Source organism: Falco peregrinus, chromosome 6 (assembly GCF_023634155.1).
Source record: "Falco peregrinus isolate bFalPer1 chromosome 6, bFalPer1.pri, whole genome shotgun sequence".
NCBI lineage: Eukaryota > Metazoa > Chordata > Aves > Falconiformes > Falconidae > Falco > Falco peregrinus.
Genome location: NC_073726.1, coordinates 33,078,129 through 33,096,154, shown reverse-complemented (window position 1 = coordinate 33,096,154; position 18,026 = coordinate 33,078,129). Strand labels below are relative to the sequence as shown.

General features: G+C 38.0%; 1 protein-coding gene across 7 annotated transcripts in view; it reads left to right on the top strand.

Annotated features, from left to right (window-relative positions):
* NAV3 (neuron navigator 3) overlaps positions 1-18,026 on the top strand; it is a 414,628-nt gene that overhangs the window by 127,355 nt on the left and 269,247 nt on the right. For 3 of the 7 annotated variants that reach the window (XM_055807944.1, XM_055807943.1, XM_055807942.1), the window contains exon 1: positions 13,720-14,387. The exons of 1 other annotated variant lie outside the window; for it this stretch is intronic. In XM_055807944.1, coding sequence (XP_055663919.1) covers positions 14,145-14,387 — 243 coding nt within the window. In that variant the 5' untranslated portion in view covers positions 13,720-14,144. Of the gene's footprint in view, positions 1-13,719; positions 14,388-18,026 lie in introns of those variants that run through there. 3 more of the 7 variants (XM_055807948.1, XM_055807947.1, XM_055807945.1) reach the window with 1 other exon arrangement.

The following is an 18,026-nucleotide window of genomic DNA, read 5'->3' as shown; positions in this document are numbered from 1 at the left end:
AAAGCAATTTCCCAATGAAATTTCCATTGCTAAAATATGACAGCCTATGCTTTTGCAGTTATTTGTTAAGTGCTTAGTATATCTTGTATTGCCCAGCGGATAGCAACCAAACATACTCTGGTGTTACACTTGCAACTGGAAAGTTTCTTACTTCTATGACAGTTTTTCAGGCTTTCTTAGAGTACCAACTATCATACATAAATTATAGGACCCATTTTTAATTGTTTCAGAACCTTCCTGGGAATGTGGGATGATTTAATATTTCATGCAGTTTTCTTATCCTGCTTCTGTGCTTCAAAGGATGATGAACAAATTAGCAAAAACCTCAGAGCAAGCTACTGTCCTATATCTGCACAACTCCCACCAGCTTCAGCTTGCAAGCTCTGATTAATGGCTTGAAATGGATATGTCTTTATAGTCTGCAACTGATGATTGAACTCTTGATGGCAACGAGAAATGAGCATGCACTAGAGCTGCAGGATCAAACCCTTAGGAAGTACATTAATGCTAGTGTACAGCTGAGGGCTACTTGTATGCCTTAGCTTATTTCACTATAATTGGACTTGTGTATTGCAGTCTATACCTCATCATCTTTGACTTCATTTGAGAGAGAAAATTAAAAATAGCTTTTTAAGTACAATAATCTATGCATACATCTAACAAATTCTATAGACACACCGATTGTTTCAAGACAAGTTATGCTGCAAGCAGAGGAAATAATCTGGTGACTTTCAGTTCTCTTTAAGAGCTGATGGTTAATAAAACCTTGGATTTAGTATAGAATCTTTAAAGCAAAAAAAATGATGTCAAGTAAGGAATTTTTTAAAAGGGGAAAGAAAACTAAGTATTAATTTCAATCCAAGCACATAATAGTTATAGGGTACATTTTCAAATCCATATAATTAAGGGCTCTAGAAGGATTAGAAGGCAGCTTAAGTCATAGGATTTTTAACTGAAATGCAGTCATGGGCTGTGCGTAATAATCTGGATTTTTTCCTACACTGATCAGCTGAAGGACAGTAGAATGGGTAATGATGAAACTATCATAGAATGCAAGTCATAAATGTCCCTTACTGTAAGCGTAAGAATACAGTAGCACTGTTTGCTTGTTCAATACATAGGTATGTGAACAAAATGATCATGAAAATAATGAATGGCCAGGCTCTCGTATAATTTTTGACATAGATGGATGGATGGACAGATAATTTACCTTACTTTTTTGAGTATCTGCTCTATTCCATCTGCATTTTACTGGCTCAAAGATCATAATCACAGTAATTTTCTTTGCATCATAGCTGTGATGGACGACTAGTCATCTCCTGTTTTACAGTTCAGATCTTTTCTAACAGAAGACTGGCATATTAGTGATGGTGAGGTATCACCAGCAAAATCTGAATGATGTCTGTCACCTCTGCTATTTCATAGAGGAAAACAGGTTGGTTTTTGTTCTCTATACAGCTGTTTGGGTAGTGGTCTGTGGCTATGAGTCTTTATCTACTACAGAAACACATAGCAAAAGAGTATCGAGGTTTGCTGCTGCTTTCCATTGCTATTATAGCACAGTCTCACCTGTACAAAATCAATAGCTATAAGAAATGTTTCTAATAGATTTCAAAAAGACTCTAGGAGCTCTGCCTTTAAAGGTCAAAACTTGGCATGGGAGTTAGAAGACATTTGGGGATAGTTGTTTTGCTGATATAGCTGGTGTCATGGCAAAAACCCAATGGCTTCTCTCAGCAACATTCAGAAAAGGAGAAAACCAACATGTTTATATGTATTCAAATTAACTTTAAAAGCATCTGAGGCTTTCAAGTTCCAAATCCTTTTCCAACTTGTCAAACTAGCACTTTCAATGTAATGTTCACAGATTTCATTCTGGGCAGCAAGTCTCAACCTTTACATAATCCACTGCCATTCAAATGATCTTTTTCCATTCACAGATGAGTTTTGACTTCAACTTGGCAGCCAGTAGCAAAAAGGAATTTAAATAAATATTTTAAACCAGCCTTGATAATTTTTTTAATTAGTTCGGAAGAGCTTCTGCTTAAGCCAAATTTGTTTCAAAGAGTGCATAGGAGGGATGCCGAATAGTTTGGCCTGCCAATTTAATCAAATCTCATTATGGTCCTAAAGTTTCTACCATCCCCACTAATTTCTAAATTTTCTCTGAACTGATTTACATAAATGAATAATACGATTCCAGTCTCAGAGTCCTTGAGTGAGAACTATTAAGCACATGTAGGCATTGAAGTCTATGGAAAGATTTCTGTATGTGGAAAGATTTTTGTGGAAATTGGGCTTGGTTCTTGAGTTCCCTAACCATTGCAATTATGGATGGATATTTTCCCCTCCCTTTCATTGAAATCAGTGAGAACTGATTACTCAGAGGCCTTTCAAATTCTAGCCTTTCAACAGCCTATCTTTATGCCTTCTTAAGGAATAGTTCATCTGTAAGATTTTGCATTCATCTTGTACTGTGTAAGTCCAGATATAACTAGTAAGAACTTGAGGTGGCCTAAGCTGATGTCTGAAATGACTGAGAATATTCACACTTGAGCAGAGGGTATCATCCAAAAGGTATTGTGCTAAGGTTTGACTCACTTTAACTGTGTTTCCTGTTGGGAAAGTGTCCTGTTGAGTATTCATAATTTTTTTTAATTGAAACCAACTGTCTTTCATCAAAGAAGAGACGGTGTGGGATTCATGAATCCCCAGATCAAAGAAAAGCAATTCTCTAGTCCCAGTTGGACAGTGTCAAAATTTCTCCAGGTACTTTGGTGTTATGTGGACAAACAGGGTGAGCTGAAGCCACTAGCATGCACAAGCATAGTTCTGTGACCCTGTTGGCTTCTGTGGACAGCAAACAAAGGGTGGCTGTATCAGCAAAATTGTTTCAACAAAAAACTACTGTGATAAATTTTAAAACAGAAGTTATAACATAAGGAGTATCCATATTTTGTTAAATCTAAACAAATTGTTGGCATATAATATAAACAATAAATTCTTTCCTGCTGGAAGAAAAACTCACTGGAATTAATTAAACTTATACCAGGGATAAAGTTTACCCAAAGTGTAGAAAGTATGCTTTATTGAAATGAGTTTTATTTGTAATGAGTTGAATGAATAGAAACTAGTTGTGTAACAATTTTAGAAATAAGATTTAGAGATTTGTTTTTTTTCAGCTGCCTGTTAATTGAATTTACAGTGGTCTAGAAATTAATAAAATAATAACTCTTCAGCAGACTTGAAAAAGCTGGACAGTCATGCATGCTACCTGTGTCAGCACTCCAAAATGCTTCTTTGGTATTATTGAAGTTTTTCTCTGGAAAAAAGGGTTTGCTTGATAAATACATTCTCGGTAGTTACATTTTCCCTTGATTTGGAAGTAAAGTATTTCCAAATATGATTTGTGTCAAAAATTCCAAATATTTATTGTGTCAACTTGTAGAATAGCCTGAAGGAAAAAAGAGGGTTAGGGTAAAGAACTGGAAAGTTCACAAGTGTGTTGGAGGATAGAAATTTTAAACAGTGTAATATTTATGAGCAACCAAGAGGCTACATTCTGCTCTCAATTACTCTGGCATAAATCTAGAATTACTCATTGGAAGTTCAAAGTTTTTGCTGCAGATTTACACCCATATAACGAGGAACAGAGTTCAATTCTGTGAGGGTGGGAAAATCAATTTGGCCAGAATGTAACTAGCCTGGAACTCAAACTCTAATCTCAGAAAGAAACCTTTTCCAGGTCAGATAGCAGACTGCACATGTTTTGTCTCACCCTTTTTCACTCTCCCCAATATACTGAAGCAAACATAGAATCCTATTTCTTGCCATCTTGCAGTAGTATCTCATAGTATTTGGTATTGGACTGCTTCAGCTTTATCATGTTATGCAGAATGAAAGCGCTCGGATCTGGTAGAGTCAAGAAGCTCCATAGAAGGCCAAAAGGAAGCAGGGCAATATAAGCAAAAGTTGCTAATTATAGTTTGAGGGAGTAAGGTGTAGAGATTTGCAAAAGGCAGTGAGAGGGCTCAGGAGCCACTGGAGAACAGTGAGAGGGAAAAGACAGTTAAAACCAAAATCCCATATTGTGGAATATTGGGAAAAATTCTAAATTAAAGTAGTTTCACGGGGAAAAAAAAAAAAAAGAGACTCTTTTGACAGGTTGTCAGAGTGGATTTTTGAATACTCTGCTAGCTGCAGATCCCATTGTTGCTCAGGTAGTTTGTACTGCAGAAATTTTGATGCTGTGCTATGCTATAATAGTTTCTGAAAAGAAAATAAAAATACTGCCTGCACATCTTGTTCTTATTCTGGAGAAGATTCTCTCACTGGGTGCAGGGAAGGGAATGGAATGAAAAATAAGACTTTCAGAGAGAGTAAAGTAAACAATAAAGGAATAAAAAGAAATAATATATATAAGCTAATACCTTTTCTGAATGTAGAAAGAGAAGCTATATTAAGTCTCAGAATTGGCTGACAGAAGCAGCTGGAATTATGCAGTTTTCTACCAGCTGAAATCTTCCTGGGTCTATCAAGAAAATTACTGAACTGTTGGCTGTGGCGCTACATGAATTTGTAATCAAGACATTTTCTGTAGATAATGGTCTCTGTCACCATTGAAGGTGTGTGTGCCACTGCTGACATTTTCATTAGTGACTGTTAATTTAGCATTTGCTGATTTTTAGCTAACAGCATCTATTTAGCTAGATGCTCCAGCTAAGTAACCAGTTTAGTCTCCCTTCTGGTTTTGATAAAACTATGTTTTCTTCATAGCTTATCCTAGGGTTATGGTAGGTGGAACAAAATTATTTTGGCTTTCTATTTTATTTTTTAATTTGTGAATGCTGCTGTTGCCTTTATGGGTGCCATATGCCTGTTACATATGTCAGTTCTAAAAGCCCCACTGATGGATAAAAGCTGGGAGAGGAGTTTTATCATTTGTCTCCCATCTAGCACTTTTCTTGCACTTGAAGGTAAGTCCGATATAATAAATAACCATAGCCTCTCTCTTTTTTTTTTTTTTTTTTTTTTAACATGCCACATCTGTAAGGTAATATCTCTTCCCAGTATGCTGAGAAGCAGGAAGGAAGCATCTAACATCTGCAGGATTTGAAGTTATTTTTGACATATGTGTGCTGTTGAGTGGGTTGGGGTTTTTGGTGAAAGATAAAACAACCCAGGTGAATTGCTCAAAGGGCATTAATGACTGTCAGACATGTTAAATGTGTACTCATATATACATAAATATAGACACAAAAGATAAAATCATGCATCTACAGGCAGAGTGGCAGTGAGAAAATATATTTTGTTGACCTGAAAAGCTGCTGGTTTAATGTACTATTAGATTTCTCTTAAGATGGCACAAGGTATAGATATGGTGTAGTATAGATGGAAGGTGTTTGGTAAAGACAAACAGAAGTTCATCCTTGACACCTATTGATCAAAAAACTGTAAGGTTTTGTTTAGTGACGTACAGAAACCATTTCAGCAGCTGGCCTGGAGCATGCTCTGATCACAGCAGAATGGAGCAAGGCACAAGCTTTCAAGGCTAACTGTAGGCAATGTTCGCATATGGCCAACAGGAGATAGAGGCAGATGGTGGAGATTTGTAGTACGTGCATTAGGCTGATTTTTTTCTGAAAGAGCAGAGCACCCACTTACAGCTAAATCATACGTGGTCAAGGTTTTTAATTTATTGACACACCAGGCCTGCCTGCTTAATATTTTGCAGGTAAAGATGGGTGACCATATCTGCCAGAGATCCAAGCTGGCCAAGCACTAGACAAGGGCAGGAAACCACAGTGAGTGTGGTGATAAGCCCTGGTGAGGAAACACTGCTAAAAATGTGGATGCTGTATAGTGTCATCATAACTCCTCAATCAGAACAGGCATATAGCACAAAGACATGGGCAGAAAGAGCATGTCTGCTTATCAAAGCAAAAAAATCCTAGTGTGACTTCAAGGTACTTTACAATATCTGTCTTCACCTAAGAACTTTGAGATCCAAAACGGCAATACTGGTCAGAGCAGGGATCCATCACTCAGTATCCTGCTTCTGGCCATTGGCAGTAGAAGATGTGCAAGGAAAGTGTATGGAAATGGGTCATACAGAATCATTGAATCATTTAGGTTGGAGAAGACCCTTAAGATCATTGAATCCAGCTATAAACCTAACGCTGCCATGGGGCCTAATGTTCCACCTGGTACACCCACCCAGCATCAGAGTAAAGTAAATGCCCACTTTTCCAATGGGAATTGTGGCAGTAAAAGTGATACAATTGTGGTCTTGTAAGTTTTCCCCAAGAACTACAATGTTAGTCCCTATTTTACGCGGAGATGTTATGTTTGCCTTAGGAAATCTTGCCTTTTAAATGTCTGTTAGTATCTCCTGAATTAGTGCAAACCACAGCAAATGTAGGATAAATATGAGATATTTATATGGTTAAAGAAAATTAAATAATGTGAGTATTGTAGGAAGGCTGGCTTGATAACAAAATTATTTACAATGGCATCTGCAAAGACCATCAGGAAACCAAAAACATGGCTTGGATCATTCACCTATACTGATAAGCAGTGAGGAATAATAGACAATATTACACAATAGTTGTGATTTAGATCAAGGTACAGAGAAGCAGATGGGTAGAGGTGGTATAGCTAGCACAGTAGGTATTATAAATTGTGGGTGATGCAAGCTAGCATTAAATGACTACAGCCTCAAAGCAAGAAGGAAGCAGACAGTAGATTGTGAGTCAGAAGTGTTCTTCCAGCTGCAGTGCAGCTCACACTTGTTTAAGGTCAAATATCAAAGCTAGTTGCTGAAAATCTACCCATGTTTGTTTTCATGAAGTATTCTTTAAGTATTAATGTAATCTTCTTTTTTTTTTTTTTAACACCTATTGCTAACCTTTTACTCCTAGCCATTTTCATGATTATTAAAAAAATAGTGTTTTTCTTCACTGCTGTCTATATACACTTCTGGCAGAGCAAGTTTTCTTCATATCTCCCAAACTCTCTGTGCAGTAATTTCCATTGACTGCAGGGGTATCTGCTGGTGATAGCAAAGCTGATTGACTTCAAAGTCTCTCACTGTTATTGCCGCACTTGGCCAAAAGTCTGCTCATGACTGCAGCAGATGTTTCCAAGTGTTTTGTTTTTTTTTTTTAAGTTGATTTTTTTTTTTTTTAATAGACCAATGGGAACCTTATGGAGCGGCTTTTCTCTACAATCCTCAAGTGAATGGCAGCATAGCTAGGATTTTGAAACCCTCTATCAGATCCACAGTGCTCATAAGAAGAATTTTTCCCTTACCAGCAAATAAAAGCATAGGTTTGCCACTCTGCCAGCTACCTGGTGGCAGGTAATTAGTAGATTCTTGTTTACTCTCAGTTTTTTTATCTTAATTGGTTAGTTTTTACAGTTAGAAAAGTTCATGGTAAGTTTACTCTGAAGAAATTTTGGATTAATGTTCTGTACAGTTCACACTTAGTATCAAGAGTCAGAACAGCTTTGATTAACCCAACCCCCCCCCCCCCCCCAAAAAAAAACCCAAGCTCCTTCTTGTCTAATTAGGACTTATAAAAGTCTCCTTAGCATCATAAAACATGGTATTAGGGTGTACGTGTATTGGGAGAACTTCGTTCTAGAGGGATCTGTGTTGAGAGCAGTAGTGGCTGGAGAGAATTTATGAGGACCATTTTTTGCGGGGAATAAAAGATGATCTAAACCTTGGTCAAAATTTCAAATGGAGCAAAGCTGCTTCCATTAATAACATTAATAAAATCAGGCCAGGAATTCTGTTCCTTAACACTTCCACTGAAAGTAATTTTATCACTTAAGAACTTAATCATACATTGTAGAAATGTCTGTTTGTGGTGTCTACCTTAGACATTTCTCCAGTAACCAGAGAGAGCTGGAACACTCTTAAATGCCCTGAGAAGTGAGGGAAATGCTCCTTTGGCAATGCAGCACTGAAGTCATATACCTGTAATGTATTCTAAGACAGAGAGATATAGGGCAATCAGGAGTTGAAATCAGTAATTCACCATAGCCCACCAAAGGTGATCCAAAGCCAGACATCCTTTGAGAGACAGAAAGCCAGCTGGGGAAGAGAGCAGAAATGCAAGAGGGACAAGGTACATGCCAGTGCCCAGAAGAATGCTGGAGAAGCCAGTGTGCCTGCTATGGCACATTGCACCCTGGAGAGGGTTTGTAAATGAGAAACTAAGGAAACAAGGAAGAAAGGAAAGAAAAGCTGGCAATTCGATTCTTAGGATGAGTATAATCTTTCAGACCAGTTTATGAAGATTGAAATAACTGTGGTTTTTTCTTTGTTAGGTGAAGTTAACAGGAGCTTTAAGAGTCTTCAGCATTTGTTGTTTGTTTCATTTACTTAGAAAGGAACAAATGGATTATCCAGGTTTGGGGCTGTTTTTTTTTTTTTCTTTTCCTCTTCCACCTCCCAAAGAGGAAAGCTGATGCTTTCATTAAGCTTTACCAGCTGGCTGGATGGTCTAGTCAGTAGGTCAGTATGTAAATACTTACATAGTGTGTTCAGTTGCTATTAGTCCTTTCTTACCCCTAAAAAATTTGTGTTTACATTTCCCAATCCTATAGTATTTAAGCTTGATTCCTTTAAGCCAAATACTTCATGATTAAATACAGTGTGTAACAAACAGAAATAATGATAATTTTTAACCCACACAGATGTTTCAACCCAAAAAATCCCTACTTGAGAAAGAGAATACTGAGGCCTTATATAGACTTTGGAAGATCGTTTAGCCTCATGGTTCTGCTTGACTATATTTTAATACATCTTGCACGCTTCACAAAGAGGTATGGTACTAAACTGTGCATAAAGGTTTGAAACCATCAGATGGAAAATGCTGCAAATGTGCAGCATGAATAAAAATTATAAAAGATCTGGTCATTTCTAAGAGTTAATACATTCAAACCCATAAACTCCTGGCTGAGCTTCGAAGGGCCAAATTGTTCAGAGGATAAAACGATATCCTTATTTAAAAGTTGTCCTCTTTGAAAAACTTCCCCAAACATTCAGCCAAAACAGAAGGATTTCCTTTAGGAAGCCGGATGCACCTTTTTCTGAGACTGTAACTGGGCTTTGGATTATATATGTTTGCAAATTCCAAACTGTTAAGAAAAACAATAGCAGCTTACTTAGTAGCATTACATAGTTGTAGATAGGATGAAATACTTGCTACATGTCTTACCTTGAGACTAATGGATTCACCTGACTTTTTATAATAACAAAGATAATGTCAGTAGAACTATGCTGTGAACATGAGTCAGAGCTGAACAGTTTGTCTCATCATTATCTGATAGATTGAATTTATTCTGTTACACCAAACAGACGTGAGAAGAGTTTCTTACTTGTATTATAAAAGTTTAAACGTGCCTTACCTGGGTTTATTAAATAAAACATAAAATCCATTTCAGGTACATTCAGTATTTTAGTAATGGTGGTTGCTTTTTCAAGAGTTCTTTCTGGGGAAAAAAAAATCTGCTCAACCCTCAAATTGTGTGATTGTATCAGCACATTGAAGCTCATTCAGAAGTTGGCCCCGCTCACATAAGCTATAGGCACAGCTGTTACACCAGTGGGGTGAAGTAGGGAAGCAGCTCAGAACAGACCGCTGCAGTCTCTGGACCCCTGACATTTCCTGTTTGACCCTGGACACATGCAACAGCTTCCTTGTCGAAGATCATAGACCAGAAGGAGCAAACAAATCTCTTGGCTCCACTTTTGAGGCAGGTGTCCCCTCTCTTGATATTTCCTGTGGTCTGGGAGACACTGCCAGCTGTCTGCTCGGTTCATACAAGCAGTTTGTCTCCGGGCTGGGGGTGCAGAAGGGGAGCAGCCTTCAAGGAGCTTGATCTGGTATCAGATGCGATGAAGGAAAGGAAATTTATGCTAGGGTGTTGTGCTGTGAATAGTTAGTTATTCCTGTTAAGTCTTCAGAACAAAAATTCACCTTAATATTACTACTGACATATACCATCTTTTGTGAAATAGCTTGGATTTTAGATGTGCTTGCTCGTGTTATATGAAATAAATATTACAGCTTTTTCTGGGATGTGGGGTTTACTATACAATGCATACATACCACCTATGAGTTAAAGATTATTCATCTAACTCATAATTTCTGTAAAAACATTGATTGCTTGATGCTTTTGAAGTCATACTTTATAGTCAGATTGTCATCATTTTTAATTGTAATTAGCTAAAGAAACGGTCCTGCCTTCAACATTTCACTGGAATTGCCACTACTGTTGACAAGACTACTAAGGGTTGTGTTTTGACCGTTGCTCTGTTTCCCTATTTTTTGATCTCTCCTTTTTCCAGTTTTATCTCCTTATCTAACACCCCACTGGAAATGTTGCCCTCTGTTTTTTTTCCACAGCTCGGTTGTCTTCTAGCTTCCTCATAACTCTCTCCTTTCCTGCACAACTTCATCATTTCCCTTGTGTCAGGGCTTCAGTCGTGATCTGTGTTAATCCTCCTGCATCCTGAATCCAGATAATGTCCCCTACGTGCCTGGCTTGAGGATGTCTAAGCTGATAAATGTCCAAGCAGGTAAATTAGAAACTTACTGGTCCTCTCTCTGTACCATGTTTAGCCCGACCTGTTCCTTTTCAGTCCCTTTCTAGATATGTGTCTATCAGCTTCACGTAACCAAGTGAAGATACGTGTCCCTTGTTTGTCAGCCATATTTTTTTATTCACTACTTTCTCTATCCTGCCAACAATACTTTTGTCCCTTAAGCCAGGCTGTCTGATGTTGCTTTGATTTAATTTAACCTCAGGTTATAGCCACTGCTTGCAACTTCCCCACCCCTGGTTTCTCACAGATATGCCTTCTTTCTGTTTGATTGCTATTCATGCTTCTGTAAATCATCCTCATTCCTTCTTTGGATTCTCCCTGGCAGCCCTGCTTCATGGTCACTTAGCTCCCCACCCCAGAGCTACTGAGGACAATTCCACCAAACTCACATTACCAGCACGCTGCCTACAAGGCGCCCTTCTTTGCAGTTTCCAGCTTTGTCCTTTCCTCACAGTTACGCTCTGTCCTTCCCTTCACAGAATCCTTGTGGGCCCAGACACCTTCTGCCAGCAGTGCCATCCCCTGCCTGTCAGCTCCACCACTAGCACCTGTGTCTGGTGCCTCTTTGTGCATGTTGTCCACAGATGCTTTATCCTGTGCTTTCCTGTTTGCATGGAAAACACTACTGAAGCCTAGGTCTTAAATATTCTTTTCCCCTGATATCCTTCATAAACCCCATATTTATCATGAGGTACACAAAAACTTTTCAAGTGAAAAATGTAGCTAAGTGATTTCTATGGGTAGCAGTAATGTGTTTATTTATCTTTTACTTAGAGTTAGGGAAAACAAAAACAGGAAGACAAGACTTGCAACCAGGCTTGTGACCACATTCTTACCTATGGAGCATTATTATTGCTTTCCACCATCATCTTTCTCAATTGCTGCAAATACTCTTGTAGATTCTTCTTTGTATCTTCCGTAGACCGGAAGCACTTCTGGGTTTTATCATTGTAAAAACTCTGTCTAAATTCTGAAGTTGATGACCCTGACCTTATACTAGCTTGAAAGTCATAATATAATTAACAACTATTTTGAAAGGGTAATAATAATTTTTAAAGAGTAACACCAGCTTCACATCACAACACACATTTCCAAACCCTGTTGGTTATGTATTACAGATGACTCTCTCCCAGTAAGCTTGCTTACTTATTACTTTTAAGGTTTCTGTGCTGGGAAAATGGGTTGCAAAAGAGACTGTGGGTATCATGACCTCATCATTCATATTCAAAAGAAGAACAGCAAGATTACCATAGTGCATTACTTCGTAAAATTATAACCCTGAGTAGTAATAAGATTCAATTACATCTTTTTGGCAAAGTTCTTTTTAAGAAAGTATCTGTTTCATGACTCTAGTTTATTCTTTGTCTTGATCATTGGTTAACAGTCCTCATGAGGATTTTTCATCTTCTCAAACACTGCAAGAGATAAATCCCTCTTTTCCTGTGGTCCGCTTCAGCCTTTGCATATGTGCACTTTCTAAAGCTTTAACTATTAACAGTTGTGTCTAAGAAACCTAAATTCTTTACACAGCCACAGTGCTTTATGGTGCTGGAGAACAAATGCGGACCGCACAAGGAGCTTTCTTCCCCTTTGCTCTGCCTAAGACCTTTAATGTCACACTGAACAAGAATATCCCACTTGTTGGAACAGAGTGGTGGGTGCTGTGGGCCAAACTTGTCTGAAATGCAATGCAGATACTTCTGTGCAATCTTACATAGAGTCCATTGCAGCTACTGTTAATGATGGCAAAAGCAAAGGTAAGATAAGCAAAGGATGCTGAAACGGGTTTGCTAATCCTCCATACACACACTTCAAAATTCAGGAGATTCCTAAACCAGGTCAGATTTACCCTACAAATAAGAATGGAATAGTTTATAAGTCAATAGAGAGAGTTGAATTTTTAACTACTGTGTCAGTGTGATCTATGTTAAGGATAATACTGTGTATTACAGTTTTATTCCACAAAATAATTTCAAAGGGTGATGTAAGAGTATCCTTTTATTCTGCTTCTCATTTACTCTGTTTTCTTTTTTTGTGTTTTTTCTAACTCTTGCCATCCTTAACTTGAGAAATAAAAGTCCATGAGGCTCTTATTTTCTCTTGGGCTTACATCTGTAGCGTTAATAGCACATACTATTCAAGGAAGGGATAGTTAATACCATGTAGGATATTAGTGGTAGAATAGGATCTAGGTAATCCTATCTCTCTATGTATTATTTTGGAAGAGATAACGATAAAACCAAATGTGGAATATTTTTGTTTGTAATGTTAGGTGATAAAATCTCATAAGAGTTTAATGGTGTGGCATTTCTGCACATTTTTTTCCTTATATCACAGTTTAAAATGAGTTCCCCTGCTATAGACTCTCAAAGGAATTTACAGTTCTCCTTTTAAGTAAGCGTTTATGCTGCTCAGCAAATCGGTCTGTCCATTGTGACTCATTCTGTAGCCTGCTCTGCTTGCCTATCTGTCCTGTATTTCCATGTACAAGCACTTGAGGTTGCCAGCATGAATATTTCTATGAACAACAAGCAGAAATGATGCGTTGGACATGGACTTCATGGAGCTTTAAATGTTTTTAGAAAGGGAAGTGTTAACATTAAATAGATGACGTTAGCACCACCACCAAGAAAGAAAGAAAAAAAAAACACCACCACAAACTCTGAAAAGCTGTATTGACTAAATCTTCTAACAATGCTCCTGATTTTCCTATATCCTGCTCTGTGTTTTTGTATGGATTTTTCATAGCACAGACATTACCCACACTGTGATTCAGCGTCTGTTCCTAGCCACGCTCTTGCATGATTTTTTAACCTGATTTCACGGGAGGAACGGGGAATGAAACACCGTAGCTCATGGTTGTCAGCAGTGAAAAATAGCCAGGAATCAGACAAACAGCTTCATTGCTGAGATTATTTCCGGGATAAAAACTCTTCCAACAGCTGTTTGCTTTGGCCACTACTCAGGTCTTTTTTTTTTTTTTTTTAATCAGAAAAAAAAAAAAGAGGTTTGTGTTTTTTTTTTTTAAGATGTGGGCTGGTTATTTATGTAGTCAGGAAGAGGTCTCTGCTTACAGTGTTGTGGTCTCAGAGCTGTTTTGACAGTTGGAGTACGGGGAGGTTTCATCTCTTCTCTCCCTCCTTTTCTCCCGTCCTTCATTCACTTAATGCACAGACTTGGAATGCTGTAGGAAGAAGAAAAAGTAAATTTATGAGTACTTTAATCTCAGACAGGCAGCGCTGTGGTAGTTACCTTCAAGAAAAGTTCACGCCCCAAAGGAGTGTTTACTCTTTACAGAGCCACTGAGCAGCGCGTGTGAGTGGCTGCGAGGGAGAAGGGAAGAGATGAAGGAAAAGTTTTGCTTCCTTATGAAACTCGTAATATTATTGTTTTAAGACATTTTTGAGAAGATGACTGCTACTTTTGTTTAAAGTATTTGTTCTGGAATTGCTGAAGCTGGAGTCTACCAGACTGAGGTCAGGAGCATTTTCTTTGGCAGAAAGAAGATACTTTTATAGAAGCCATGCCTGTACTTGGGGTTGCCTCCAAGCTAAGACAGCCAGCCGTAGGGTCAAAGCCTGTTCACACTGCCCTCCCGATACCCAACCTCGGTCCCGCCAGCTCACAGCAGTACTCAGCAAAGTCTTTGGAGCTTACTGGGGCAGAGAGCTCGATGCTTTCATGTCAGCTTACATTAAAGTCAACCTGCGATTTTGGAGAGAGGAGAGTGCTTCAAGGAAAAACCCAGGAGATCGAAGACAGCAAGGTTAGTTGTAAACTTTACCTGTGGATCTCAATTCTCAGAAAATGTTGGTTTGCTCAGACAAAAAATTGATACAAACCTACTGCATGCAGAACTCCAGGGTAACTGGATAAATAGACTTTTTCTGTCATCAGGGAACCTGCATAGCAGCCCTGGAAATTTGTTTTGCTCAGTGTTGCTGTCTGAATAAATATTCTGTTTTTAAATGTTAGTATTAAATGCTTCACAGATGCATTTTCATAAGGTTCAGAAGAATCATAAGTAGAGAAAAATCATTCTGGCACCCAGTAAGCAGAGCAATGACATGACAGTACTTTAAAAAAAAAAATAAAATATCTTGTCTGCTTCATGTTATATTATGAAGTTGAAAAAGAGCTCTCACACCCACACCTATTCTCACAGTGAGGCTCCTTTAAAATAAAAACAAGTAGTTGATTTTCTTTTCACTTTTCAAATGATCTGGCTACTCTTGCTGCAGATCTGCTGAACCAGAACAGCTTCCCAGTGAAAAAGTACCTGTGTGTTTCTCTTCTACAAAATAGCTTCTTCCTAGTCCCTATCTAACTCTGGTTCACTGTGACTTCTTTAAAAAAGATTTGTCTGAAGTAGGATGCTACAGTGTTTTTTAGACTCCTTAGGTTTTTTTTTTCTACAGGAGTTCTTTTTGAGTCTTAATTAACAATTTAAAACCTTCTGCTGGATTTTCTACTAGTCTTTCTGCTGTAGTCGAAAACATTTTCCATGCTTTGAACATAAGTATTAAGTCCCTTCTTGTCAGTAGTATATATTCCTGTAGATCTTTCAATCACTATGTTATGGCTGCATGTGTGGTTTAACAGCTTCAGCAAGCAGTGTTATGTGAGGTTGCTTTCCCTTGCTTTTCTACTGCTTTTGGTTTGTGGAACTGATTACCACACTGGGGTTAAACATATATTTGTAGTTGTTTCCTATCTAGTTTGAGGACACTTGAGTGTCATCAGAGTTGTTAAAGTGGCAAGATACACATAATATATGTACTTGGTTTTCCTTTGTTTTTAGTTACTGGGTTAATTCAGTATTAGTGAAGAAAGTTGGTTTTGTGGTTAAAGCATAGGGTTGGGATTTTGAACATTTGGTTTCCTCTTTAATCCCTGCCACATATTTCCCCATGAGATTTTGGTCATGTCACTTACTTTTTTCCCTTGGAGTTTTTTATGTCACGTTTTCTGTATCACCTCTCCCTGCCTTACAAAGATGATGCATTGGTGGTCTCAGACATGCTATACAGAAATATAAAGAAGGAGCAGACTGTTTATCTTTTGATTACCAGAAATGATAAACAGCCTTTTTCTATGACATGAGTGTGACATGAAGATAATAATATAACTTTGCAACACAATGCAATTCCTCCTTGCTTGCTTATTTTTAATATAAAATATTCTTTACGTTTCCTCTTTAATGTTGTTCTTTAGTGGATATTGCGTGAAAAGTAAATTAGATTTGCAAGTACTATTTTCAGAAAAAAATAATACAGTCACATTGTCTACTGAAACACATTTCTTCATTAAGTAAGCGTGCAGAAAGATATGAAGCATCTTGCCTTCAGTGGGGAAGTATTAGTAGTTCACTTGGGAACTACTAGTGATGAGCATGAGACCTAATGGGAGTCATATCCTTGCAAGGCATCTGGTCCTGAGCCCTGCTGCAGTGCTAGTGAGTAAAGTAACAAGCTAAATGGATACAAATGGTGATCCCAGTTTCCAATTTCATGTTTCATGGGCTTGAAATTACTTGTAAGCTTAGAGACTGTTTTTTAAAGAAAAAAAAACCCCACAAAACAAACCAACCTCCAAAAAGCATCCTATCAGCCATTATAGAGGCAGCTGTGCACTTTTAAAGATGACCCTTAAAGAGTAAGGCCAGTTTGTGCACATGATGGTCTGAAAACCTCCCCTGGCCGCCTGGATTTGCAGAAGTGCTGAGCATTCAAGAAGTTAGTAATTTCTGCAACTTTTCTGTTTTCCTGCCTTACAAATCCAGCATTCCCAGTAAAGCTAGCCCTTTGCCCAATTTTCTTCCAAGCACGCTTTTCTGAAAGATACACTTTTGTTTACCTTTTAAGCAAGTTTCATGAATTCATTTTGCCAAAGTAGTTTGGGCTATAAGATGGGTGGTTATGATGAAGAAATTATCTTTAGCTCTTTCTTACTAGTCAACTTCCAAGTATCAGCCTGAAAATATTGAATGTTCTTTTTCTTCATCAGTGATGGAGATCCATGTCACCCTGTTTCTCAGTGCCTTGTAGCCTCAGCAGTATGTCCAGGTCATTTAAGCAGTAGTTCTAAGCACAAATTTGAGGGAGTTGCTAGAGTTAATGTCTCTTCAGGTTTGCTGAGCAGATGCAAGCTCTGCATTACAGATTGTGTTGTCCCAAAACTCGACCATTTGTGACTGCTGTTTCCAATAGAATTTTGGTTGATTTCTTTGGTTAGCAAACATATTAATCAAACATGGTATTCCTATGTGACTCTGTGGTATACAGTGCTGTACATTGGGAATGTTTCATTATAGCAGTGATCAGATGAAAGGTCTTTCAATCAAAATGTAATTAATACCTAGTCTGAGTTTCCAACTGAGAGTAAAATCTGCCAATGTAACATGCCATTGTATGCTTGTGTTTTATCATTGGATATAAGGCAGCACTGGGTTTTGAGGGAAAAATGATGGCTATCTATCTGCATAAGACAATGGAACATAGAAATCAATCATCTGGTTAACTTTTTCCCTTGGCTGCTGGATTGCAGCCTTTGGCATTGCTGTATTTGGTATTTTACATACGCTGTGCTGTGGGTCACCAGCCCTCTCATCCTGTCTGGAAGGCACTTTGATTGACACATGTAGTCACTGTGACATACATATCCTGTTGCTATCTATAAGTGCTAAGGATTCCAAGATAAGTTTGGGTTACACATGTCAATACAGTAGGTCATTGCCACCCAGCTGTTTCCTGTATGGCCTTCAGTCTCCCCACACCTGATTGTTTGAGACTTTTGACTCGTGTGTTGGCTTTCTCACACAACTGCCTTGCCAAGCCTGGTTAGGAATACAGCTGCAAACATCAGCTCTTTTTTCCCTGAGTGCCTCTTCCATCTCACCTGATTTTGCTGCACTTGCCCATGTAGTCTTGGTTATTTCCTCTTTTTTTGTGGACATGATGCAGTTTGAAATTTAATAAAAAAGGTATTACTATTGTAATAGAAACTGTAGTAGAAAAATTTTGAGGTGATTATTTTCAATTTTTTCCTCATTGGATAGAACATAGTTAGGCCTAAGCAAATAGTAAGTTGCTAATGATTTAAATTATTCTGTGTGTAGTTTATTCAACTACACTTTTGTTCAAAATTTTTGTAATTTGTGTTTCGGTACCTAAGTCACATACAGGTCCATCTGCTTTCTTGCTAAACCCACTAATGTTTAAACTGACTGCATGAACACTTATGATGTGAATAGTCATGCAAAATATTTGGACACAAGCATTCAGAGCACATTCTTTTTCCCTGAGTATCATATAGACAAAAGTTTATTCCTATATGTATATACAGGAAAGGAATCCAGCTGCTGGATTCATGAGGTGAAATGCTGGCTGTCTTTGAAGCAGATGGG